At 45.2% G+C, this 12,056-nt stretch overlaps 3 protein-coding genes across 3 annotated transcripts in view; 2 read left to right on the top strand and 1 right to left on the bottom strand.

Moving 5' to 3' along the window:
* The window catches only part of LOC149460758 (uncharacterized), a 111,467-nt gene that overhangs the window by 85,194 nt on the left and 14,217 nt on the right, over nucleotides 1-12,056 (top strand). The gene's annotated exons all lie outside the window — the stretch shown is intronic.
* The window catches only part of LOC149460759 (uncharacterized), a 333,674-nt gene that overhangs the window by 309,607 nt on the left and 12,011 nt on the right, over nucleotides 1-12,056 (top strand). The window lies entirely within an intron of this gene.
* LOC149460760 (uncharacterized) lies at nucleotides 4,661-10,846 on the bottom strand. The gene has a single exon (XM_089679290.1). It carries the CDS (start codon nucleotides 10,802-10,804, stop codon nucleotides 9,656-9,658), a length of 1,149 nt encoding a protein of 382 aa, XP_089535416.1. The 5' UTR covers nucleotides 10,805-10,846; the 3' UTR covers nucleotides 4,661-9,655.

Here is a 12,056-nt window from a genome sequence, read left to right as displayed (position 1 = left end):
TTACCATCCAAAATTTGCTGAAATTTTATTGAATCCATTTTTCCTTCTACTCGTGAGATGTTCCCTGTGCCACTGGCTGCAACACAACCCCAAAGCATGATTGATCCAACCCCATGCTTATCAGTTGGACAGAGGTTCTTTTCATTAAATTCTGTGCCCCTTCTTCTCCAAACGTACCTTTGCTCATTCCGGCCAAAAAGTTCAATTTTAACCTCAATCGGTCCACAGAACTTGTTTCCAAAATGCATCAGGCTTGTCTATATGTTCATTTGCAAAGTTCAAACAATGATTTTTGTGGTGAGGATGTAGAAGAGGTTTTCTTCTGATGACTCTTCCATGAAGACCATATTTGTACAAGTATCTCTTTATAGTGGAATAGTGTACCACAACTCCAGTGTCTGCCAGATCTTTCTGGAGGGATCGTGCAGTCAAACGTGGGTTTTGAATTGTTTTTCTCACAATCCTGCGAGCTGTTCTGTCTGATATTTTTCTTGGTCTTCCAGATCTTGCTTTAACTTCCACTGTTCCTGATGACTGGCATTTCTTAATTACATTCCAAACAGAGGATATTGACATCTGAAAACGCTTTGCTATCTTCTTATAGCCTTCTCCAGCTTTGTGAGCGTCAACTATTTTCAGTTTCAGTTTTCTAGACAACTGCTTAGAAGAACCCATGGTGCTGATTGTTGGGGCAAGGTCAGATGAGTCTGGGCATTTAAAACCTTTGAGATTGACATAACCTGGTCTTTCCAGACGATGATTGAGAACAATCCATGACACTGGCAGGTCTCAGCTTGGCAAAGGGGGCAGTGCAAGCTATAAATTCTGCAGGGTGCCCAAACTTTTGCAGACGCCATTTTTTTGTTTTCTGTTATTTTGAAAGTGTAAATGATGGAAATAAAATCTAACTTTTGTTGACATATTATAAGAATGTCTAATCTGTAATTTGATGCCTTTTGGAGATTTTTCCATCTTTCCTTGGCTTCTTTATGCACATTAATACAAATTTTTAGCTTGGGTGCCCAAACTTTCGATCCCCACTGTATCTATCTCCAGATACGCCACTTTTTCTCTACCATGTCCCCCACATTGACTCTTGGGAAACCCACTCTCTTTGAGCGTCTGTGCATACAGGGTCCACATCAAAGGGGCATGATTTCTAATACATATAAACTTCTTATGGATGCCTCCCCCCTCTCTAATGACACTCACCATTACATGTGCAAGTGGTCCCAGTTTTTACAATGTGACATCGATCTGACGCAGTGGAAGAAATTTTGGGAAAACACATCTAAATCTTCTGTCTGTGGTTTATAAGGAAAATGCATAAAAAATGATGATGCTGTGGTACAAAACTCCCGATGTAATTCATGCCTTTAACCCGAGTGCTTCTTCTGCCTGCTGGCATTGCGGGAAATACCTTGGCTCTCTCTTCCACATTTTTTGGACTTTTGGATCCATCGTTCCCTTTTGGGAAGAGGTTTTGTTCTTTTTACAATTGCTATTGCATACCTCTCTCCCCTTTGAGCCCCTATACTTTTTATTGAGCCTGCCATTCCCAGGTCTTCCCAGGAGGGCCAGGAAACTCACCACACATATTCTGACAGCGGCTAGAAGAAGCATTCCTATGTGTTGACTATCCTCTTTACCTCCTTCGATGCGAACTCTGTTTAAAATTATTGCTGATGTGAGACAGATGGAATATCTGACTGCTCTACACGCCTGTTCGATTGCTGTGTTCGAGGCAGTGTGGCACCCATGGGATAATTTCACCTCCTCCCACCTTTCTCAAAACGTACAGTTCTGATGGCCTCAACACTGATGCTATGTGACATTTTGTTTGTAACCATGTAGATTTCACCATCGATGTGCTCCTCTTTTTCCTGTGTTCCTTTTTCAATTTACTGCTTGTATATATATATGTATATATATGTGAAAACCAATAAAAAATGTTAATAACAAAATATATGAGGGAAAGGAGAGCCAGCTAGACCCCCCCTGGATGCCCTAACTATATGGGGCCTAGTGGCAGAATTGTTGTTGGCAACTTATAGAACCTATTCGAGAAGGGTCACCATCTGTATGTAGATAATTCACACAAGTCTCCCACTATTCCACCATCTCTATCTCAAGTAAACTGTGATCTGTGGGACGGCACACACCATCCACAAGGGCTTCCCACAAAGATTGGTCACCACAAAACCCAAAAGGGGAGAGTCAGCCAGTTTGTGAACTGAAGAGATACTAGACCTAAAGTGGAGAGAGAAAAGGGGTGTCTATATCCTTTCCTAATCCATGAGGACACCTCGGTGGAACTGCATACAAGACAAGGTCCTGTCCAAAAACCCCAAGTGCATACATGACTAGAACCAGTTCATGGGGGGATATGAATGACCAAATGTTACAGCCCTACTTCACCCCGAGGAGATCAGTCTATTGGTATAAAATGGTTGTCATCTACTTGTTTCAGTTATCCCCGTACAATTCTTCTGTCATCTTCTGTAAGTGCACACAACCATCCCTATCCTACCTGAGATACCAAGAGGACATTGTTACAACCCTTCTCTATCCAGATAGCCATGTCCCGGAACAAGGTCACTCCTATTCAGGGACCAGACTTCATGAAAGACATTTCCCCAATATCCTTCCTCCGACCCAAACAGGACACCAACCCCAAAGAAAATGCCCTGTATGTTCCAGTAACAGAATTCACCATGACACCCCATACTACTGTCCCCAATGTCCCCCCCAGCCAGGCCTCTGTATTGGAGAGAACTTCCCGATCCATCATACATCTCTACACTATTAGTGACATAGAAGGGAAGATATTGTTACAGTGTCTGCTGTCTGTGATTTCCCTGTATTACCATGTCTCTGCCTACCCACTGAACTGACCCTGGACTGTTCATTGACGATGCCTCTGCCTGCCCACTGAACTGACCCTGGACTGTTTATTGACGATGCCTCTGCCTGCACACTGAACTGACCCTGGCCTGTTTATCGACAATGCCTCTCCCTGCCCACTGAACTGACCTGGACTGTTTATTGACAATGCCTCTGCCTGCCCACTGAACTGACCCTGGACTGTTTATTGACAATGCCTCTGCCTGCCCATTGAACTGACCTGGACTGTTTATTGATGATGCCTCTGCCTGCCCACTGAACTGACCCTGGACTGTTTATTGACAATGCCTCTGCCTGCCCACTGAACTGACCCTGGACTGTTTATCGACGATGCCTCTGCCTGCCCACTGAACTGACCCTGGACTGTTTATTCATGATGCCTCTGCCTGCCCACTGAACTCACCCTGGACTGTTTATTGACGATTCCTCTGCCTGCCCACTGAACTTACCTGGACTGTTTATTGATGATGCCTCTGCCTGCCCACTGAACTGACCTGGACTGTTTGACAATGCCTCTGCCTGTCCACTGAATTGACCCTGGCCTGTTCATTGACAAAGCCTCTGCCTACCCACTGAACTGAGCCTGGACTGTTTATTGATGATGCCTCTGCCTGCCCACTGAACTCACCCTGGACTGTTTATTGACGATTCCTCTGCCTGCCCACTGAACTGACCTGGACTGTTTATTGATGATGCCTCTGCCTGCCCACTGAACTGACCTGGACTGTTTGACAATGCCTCTGCCTGTCCACTGAACTGACCCTGGCCTGTTTATTGACGATGCCTCTGCCTGCCCACTGAACTGACCCTGGCCTGTTTATTGACGATGCCTCTGTCTGCCCACTGAACTGACCCTGAACTGTTTATTCACGATGCCTTTGCCTGCCCACTGAACTGACCCTGGACTGTTTATTGATGATGCCTTTGCCTGCCCACTGAACTATCAACCACATTTCTGTTGTCTTTCCACATGAACTGACCTCAGCATGGTAATTGAACATGCTTTTTGCCTGCCGCCTGAACTGATCTTTTGCCCTGCCACTGTATTAGTGGTATTTAAGATAAAAGGAGGGTCTCACCTATGTGAGGGGTTCCAGAGTAGTTTTTCCAAATGGAGAAAATTACATATTTGGTTTTCTCCAGGGTTTGTAATTCCCAGATCAGTGTCTGGAGACTAGAGGCTTCAAAGAGATTTGTGTGGGAGGAAGCCTCTACTCCTGTGTCCAGGTCTTACCTGATTAGTGCCTAAACCTGATGCTTCTACTTGCTGCTATCTGACCCTGGCCAAACATGCCTCTACCTACTGCCTGGACCCTGCACTGTTTATGGACCATGTTCCTGCCTGCTTCCTGCATGTCAGTCTGCTGCCTGTACTATATGGACTATGTTCCTGCCTTGACCAATCCTTTGTACTGACCATGCAAGACACCAGTCCCACTCATCCTCTGCTGACAACTGCATTACTAAAAACACAGGTGGGTGTTTGCTTTCCAAAATGTGGTCATTTTGAGGGTGTTTACACCCTCAATTCAGGGCCTTCAACATGTAAAAGGTAGTCAGGAAATTAGATTTGTAATTTATTCCCCAATAACACCTAATGGTGCTCCTTGGATGTTGAGCCTCTGTATGTGGCCAGGCTGTGGAAGTCTTACACATGTGGTATCCCCATACTCAAGAGGAGTAGCAGAATTTTTGGGGGGTGTAATTCTTGGTATGTACATGTTATGTGTTACAAATATCTTATAAATGAACAACATTGTGTAAAAAAAAGTTTTCATTTATTTCCACATTTTCCAAAAACTTGTGAAAAAAAATTACATGTTCAAAAGACTCATTATGCCTCATAGAATATAAGTTGGGGTGTTTGCTTCTCAAAATGTGGTAATTTTGTAGGTGTTTCCTTGTCCTGGTGCTTCAGGGCCTTCAAAAGTGTTATAGGTAGTCAGGAAATTAAAGGTGTAATTTATACTCCTAGAAAACATGATGGTACTCCTTGGATGTTGGGCCTCTGTATGTGGCCAGGCTGTGGAAAAGTCTTACACATGTGGTATCCCCATACTCAGGAGGAGTAACAGGATGTGTTTTGGGGTGTAGTTCCAAGTATGCAAATGCCATGTGAAAAAAAATCTTTTAATATGACAATTTTGTGGAAAAAAACACATTTTATTTACTTTAATTTCCCAAGTAATTGTGGGAAAAGATTACAGCTTCAAAAACTTCACCATGCCTCGTACAAAATATCTTGGAATGTCTACTTTCCTAAAAGGGATAATTTGGGGGGTATTTGTACTGTCCTGGCTTGTTATACCCTGGTCTCATCAAGCCCGACTTTGAAATCGTACGACTTACAGTGAAGTCGCATGATTTCAAGGTTGGGGGACATACCGATTTCAGTGCGATTTGCAAGACATCTGACACAGATGCAAATCGCACCAAAAGTAGTGCATGTACTACTTTAGAAATCGGTGCGGCTATGACCAAGTTGGAACCGCACTGATATGACCGCTGTAATTGCGTACAATATGGTGCGACTTGGCATATGATTTGCAAGTCACATGTCATGCAAATTGCATATCAAGTTGCATCCGATGTGACCGGGGTGTAAATGTCTCAAGAAATGAGATCTTCCATCAGTACATCAGATGTGATGAATTTCCATTGATTGGTACCATGGCTTGTAGACTCTAAAACTTTCACACAGAACAAATAATATACACTGATTTGGGTTATTCTACCAAAGAAAATGTATGAAGAACAATGACTTATTTCCAACATTTTAGAACAGAAACAAAGAAAATGCATTTTTTTTCAAACTTTTTGGTCTTTTTTTAATGTATAGCGCAAAAAATAAAAAATAACCCAGTGCTGATTAAACACCACCAAAAGAAAGCTCTATACTTCTGAAAAAAGGACAAAAATGTCATGTAGGTACAGTGTTGCATGACTGAGTAATTTCCAAAGTGTGAGAGCGCTGAAATCTGAAAATGGTTCTGGGCAGGAAGGGGGTGATAGTGCCCGGTATTGAGGTGCTAAAGAAATATTCTGCCCCAAATCCTATTGTTAAAATGCTGTAAATCCCAGAAGTTTTAAGAATTGCCATTTGAGAAATGCATCTCTGTGTGACCCTCTGTGGTGTTTCTATTAATAACATACTGCACAATATACATCATCTCTGGGCTGTTTGGTTGGTTTGTTGTTTAGGAGACCATTGTGTCCTGGGGCTGGAATATTGAGGAACACTGAGGAGTGTAAACGGAGATGCAGCATCAGCCATTCTAGATGTCTAGTAGACCATTGTGTCCTGGGGCTGGAATATCGAGGAACACTGAGGAGTGTAAACGGAGACGTGGCATCACCCATTCTAGATGTTTAGGAGACCATTGTGTCCTGGGGCTGGAATATTGAAAAACACTGAGGAGTGTAAACAGAAATGCAGCATCAGCCATTCTAGATGTTTAGGAGACCATTGTGTCCTGGGGCTGGAATATTGAGGAACACTGAGGAGTGTAAACAAAGATGCAGCATCAGCCATTCTAGATGTTTAGGAGACCATTGTGTCCTGGGGCTGGAATATTGAGGAACACTGAGGAGTGTAAACGCAGATGCGGCATCAGCCATTCTAGATGTTTAGGAGACCATTGCGTCCTGGGGCTGGAATATTGAGGAACACTGAGGAGTGTAAACAGAAATGCATCAGCGATTCTAGATGTTTAGGAGACCATTGCGTCCTGGGGCTGGAATATTGAGGAACACTGAGGAGTGTAAACGTAGACGCATCAGCCATTCTATATGTTTAGGAGACCATTGCGTCCTGGGGCTGGAATATTGAGGAACACTGAGGAGTGTAAACGTAGACGCATCAGCCATTCTAGATGTTTAGGAGACCATTGCATCCTGGGGCTGGAATATTGAGGAACACTGAGGAGTGTAAGCAGAGATGCAGCATCAGCCATTCTAGATGTTTAGGAGACCATTGCGTCCTGGGGCTGGAATATTGAGGAACACTGAGGAGTGTAAACAGAAATGCATCAGCGATTCTAGATGTTTAGGAGACCATTGAGTCCTGGGGCTGGAATATTGAGGAACACTGAGGAGTGTAAACGTAGACGCATCAGCCATTCTATATGTTTAGGAGACCATTACGTCCTGGGGCTGGAATATTGAGGAACACTGAGGAGTGTAAACGTAGACGCATCAGCCATTCTAGATGTTTAGGAGACCATTGCATCCTGGGGCTGGAATATTGAGGAACACTGAGGAGTGTAAGCAGAGATGCAGCATCAGCCATTCTAGATGTTTAGGAGACCATTGCGTCCTGGGGCTGGAATATTGAGGAACACTGAGGAGTGTAAACGGAGACGCAGCATCAGCCATTCTAGATGTCTAGTAGACCATTACGTCCTGGGGCTGGAATATTGAGGAACACTGAGGAGTGTAAACGGAGACGCAGCATCAGCCATTCTAGATGTCTAGTAGACCATTACGTCCTGGGGCTGGAATATTGAGGAACACTGAGGAGTGTAAACGCAGACGCAGCATCAGCCATTCTAGATGTTTAGGAGACCATTGCGTCCTGGGGCTGGAATATTGAGGAACATTGAGGGGTGTAAACGGAGACGTGGCATCATCCATTCTAGATGTTTTTGTATCTTGGCTGTCTGGTGAGAACATAAAAGGTGGAGGAGTTTCACACTGCTGGGGCCGGAGTGCCGTGTTTTCTTTACACCCGGGGACTTTTCTGCACATGCTTTGGAGAAGATGGAGAGGTGAATATTGGACATGGAATTGTACACTCGCACATTAGGATTTGTGGCTTCATATCGATTTGCTTTTTGCTGATATCTGCACATTCTAGTATTTGTTCTATGAACAGAGAAATCCAACCCTGAAGCCCTTTCAGGTGACTTTCTTTCTGCATTCACCTGTTTGGATGGATTGAGGTCCATTGATTCCTTCCTTCTGTGTGTGTCATTGAACACTTTGAGCGCTGCACTATGACGTCTTTATCTGCTTTGTTGGGAGGTTGGCGTGTCCCCTTCGTGTTCTAGCTGCTACTTCCTCTCAGAGCTCACTTCTACCATTTCACCTGTTTTTGGAACACTGTATCCCAGACCTGGACAGATTGCAGTTCCGGGGCCACATCTGGCCCTCTGGCTGTCCCTATCCGGCCCTCCATGGCTCCATGGTCCCCATAACTCCTCAATGAGGAAGCTGAGTGGCTCAGAGAGGCATGCTGACACATGTCCATATGGAGAGCTGCAAGAACTGGAAGGAGAGAGCCGGAGGAGCTGATGGCTGCAGAAGAGAGACTCAGTTCTGGTGGCAGAACATTGCCTAGGAGACGTCCCAACGCTCTCCCACCACTCTGCTACCCAGCCAAGTCCTTCCCGTGTTAGCGCCTCCACTCTGCAAACCCCGGGAGATGTTCACCTGTCCTTCACTTCAGGCCAGGATCCCCAGAAATCCCCCCTGTACCCATCTCAGGCTCTCTCCTTCCAGTCACAGGGCTTTTCAGAGGACATCTGACAGGGAATGAGGACATATTATTACCACCCCCCACCACCTAATTTCACCCTACAATGACACACTACCACATTGTAATTGTGTGCATTGTACATAGTGGTGGCATGACCTTCTTGAGCCCAGAGGGGGAGCTTGACAAAAGGTGCTGCTTGTCAGACTCTGCACCCCGAGTTAATAATGCTGCAGACACGGCCTGTTAATAGTCCCATCCAGCTGTTATTTTACAGTTCGAGGGCAAAAAAACTGTGGCTCAACCGTCCATTTTTACCAGCCCGAAAACCCCATCTGAAAGAGACCAATCTCATGAGCAGTGGTGCCTATTATTCCCAGTGCCAGGTGTTTATTTTCTATGTTTACATACTTGCAGACCTTCCCGGGTCCAAAATGACTATTCAGCAGAATTCAGTTTGTCCTCCACAACTGTCCCAGATTCTCCTGTGGCCTCCTGGGAGAATGAATGACCCAACCCTGCTCTAAACATGAGAGCTCCCCCTAGCTGCTGCCTGGGAATGACATTACTAGGAGGTCTCTTCATTCAGCTGCTACATACTTCCCCTCCTTCAATCAAAGTCTCTTGACATTTAGGGGTCTCTTCATCAAAGCTTTGCCCAGCAATTCCCCCGGTGATGGCCCGTGTACGTTCCGTCTCTGGGAATGGGGGGGCCACAAACAAATGCTATTAGGCTCTTTGCTGAGCTGCTCAAATCATTTATAATGACAAGAAATAATTCCTGAGAAATAAAGACTTTCAGCTTCTAGATGACGAATTCCTATGATACTTAATGTCATCACTGAATGAATACAATACCACCGATATTCATCACAGCTGGACCAGCACCGCTCACATCTGTCCAATACATTGTTTACAAATCACACCCCAAGTGCTTGTGAAATCTCCCAACACAAAATGTACTCAGCCAATCACAGGTCAGGACTCAATTTTTATTCTTCTCCTGCCATCAATGGCCAACCCGGTCCCACACTTCATCCATGTCTTTGGGGACCTCTGATCTCCTTATGAACTGTTTCTTCCATGATGAAGATCAGCCATGGAGTATATCTGAGGTGTACATCAGGGTGTGCTTCTTCCCCACATGAGAGCTGGGATGTCCAGCAACATTCATCTAGAAGACATTTCCCGCACTCAGGACACTAATACACCTCCAGGGTTGTGTGGGACCCCTGATGTACAGGAAGACAGGACTTCAGTGAGGAACATTTCCCTCACTCAGGACAGGAAAGTGTCTTCACCCCCTGTGTGAGATCTCTGATGTGTGTCAACATGGGATGTCTGTGAAAAACATTTCCTGTACTTTGGACAAGAATACGGCTTCGCCCCTGTGTGAGATCTCTGATGTGAGTAAAGACAAGACTTCACTGAAAAACATTTCCCGCACTCAGGACAGGAATACGGCTTCTCCCCTGTGTGAGATCTCTGATGTGTGTAAAGACTGGACTTCACTGAAAAACATTTCCCACACTCAGTACAGGAATACGGCTTCTCACCCAAGTGAGATCTCTGATGTTTGTAAAGATTGGACTTCACTGAAAAACATTTCCCACACTCGGGACAGGAATACGGCTTCTCCCCTGTGTGAGATCTCTGATGTGTGTCAAGATTGGACTTCTCTGAAAAACATTTCCCACACTCAGTACAGGAATACGGCTTCTCACCCAAGTGAGATCTCTGATGTTTGTAAAGATTGGACTTCACTGAAAAACATTTCCCACACTCGGGACAGGAATACGGCTTCTCCCCTGTGTGAGATCTCTGATGTGTGTACAGTCTGGACTTGTTTGAAAAACATTTCCCACACTCAGAACATGTATATGGTTTCTCCCCCCTGTGAGATCTCTGATGCCTGTAAAGGCTGGATTTCCCTGAAAAACATTTCCCGCACTCAGTACAGGAATATGGCTTCTCCCCAGTGTGAGATCTCTGATGGCTGTAAAAACTGTATTTGTTTGAAAAGCATTTCCCGCACTCAGGACAGGAATATGGCTTCTCCCCTGTGTGAGTTCTTTTATGCACATTAAGTTTGGTTTTAGAATGGAAACATTTCCCGCACTCAGTACAGACGAACCTTTTCTCTATTGGAATGACAGCCCGGTCCCGCACAGTCTGAGGTTCCTCAGGATACGAGGAATCCGATGGTCCAGCTACACTGTGTGGTGCTGGACGGACATTGGAGGGAGCCGGGTTTTCTCCTGGACTATACTGTGTGATGTCCTCATCTTCTACTTTCCAGTCTGGAGACAAAGTGAGACAATCCTCGGAGGTTTTCCTCATCTCCCGGCCATGGACTAAAATACAAAGACAAAGAGGATTACTAGACAGGAGCTGATTGGTTCCCCCAAACCAGGACTCCGCCCACATCAGGCAGCTTGATCTCTGAGGAGCTTACAATTCCACCCTCAAGGGAACTAGGAAATGGCTCCTCTTATCTCCTACCAGGTCATTTCTTTATTCATGGACCTTAGTCAGAGAGTGAGGAAACAACCAGAACTGTCTTTTATAGGAGGGACAGTGATGAGGGGATTATAGGACGAGGGTCCCCACCCCCTCTATCACTCATCGCCATCTTCCCAACACAAGAAGTACTGCACTTCCTTATTTAGTCCATGATTTAGTCATGAAAAACAGCGGGGCTGAGCCCCACCAGAGGTCAGAGAGTGAGGATGGGGGGAGAACAACCAAGATGAAGACTGGACTGATCCTGAAGACCACCATCATTGGGGTATTGACTCCTCCCTCATTATCACTTTCTGTTTAACGGTCCAAAGTTGGAGGATGTTATCACATTATTATCACCATGTAAAAGTCTGTGCTCCAATCACATCATCCGATATAAAATGTCCAGCTGGGAGAAAAGGAGTGCAAAAGAAGTAAGGACTATGTAATGTACAACTTATTATATAGGATACAAAAGTTAGGACTCAGTACAGTATGGTATTAGACTGATGTAATGTACACCATAGAGTATACAGTGTAAGGGTCAGGACTCATAATATTGGTATTCAGTAATCAGTGGAAACTTAAATGTTTACTGTAGACAAGTTGCAGAGATCCCACACCGCTGCCTCCCATCTCCTGAGACTGCACTCAGTGACTTGGGTCTGAGACTATACAGACATATCCCTCCACCCGGCACAGCCAGCAGACAACAGAGCAAGTACCCTGGGAGAATTGTTCTGTCAGAGATCTTACTAGACCCGAGCATGGGGCAGAAGACCCAAAGCACACACCCCAGGAGCCTAGGTCACATAATGCTGCCAGCTGAACCCCAGAACCTCCATAAATCCAGTCTAGATACATAAATTGTGTCTGCAGCACAGAGAAGGAAGATTATCCGAGAGAAATCCAGGAATACAGGACGGGGAAAACAGCTCAGGAAAGTGACCAGGGGATTACAGGCTGATATCACCCAGTCCCCGCCCTACTCTGGACCAATCAGTGAGCAGTATGGGTGGAGGAATGGATTTAGTGTTCATGACCCACCTGTGCTGATCTCTGTAGGAGTGTCCTCCTCTATAAATGTCCCCGTTATTCCATCCTCCTCCATAGACTGCTGATCATCCCTCACATACGCCTCTTCTTCTTCTGCTTTCACCTCAAATTCTATATCGAT

The sequence above is a fragment of the Staurois parvus genome, unplaced genomic scaffold (genome assembly GCF_062004578.1).
Source record: "Staurois parvus isolate SC_StPar_1 unplaced genomic scaffold, SC_StPar_1.0 ptg000221l, whole genome shotgun sequence".
Taxonomy (NCBI): domain Eukaryota; kingdom Metazoa; phylum Chordata; class Amphibia; order Anura; family Ranidae; genus Staurois; species Staurois parvus.
Note: the sequence above shows the minus strand (reverse complement) of the source record. Positions and strands in the feature narration are given on the sequence as shown.

What these genes read in the sequence shown, in the direction of transcription:
- LOC149460760 (XM_089679290.1), bottom strand. Translation starts at nt 10,804, where the DNA reads ATGTGGGCGGAGTCCTGGTTTGGGGGAACCAATCAGCTCCTGTCTAGT.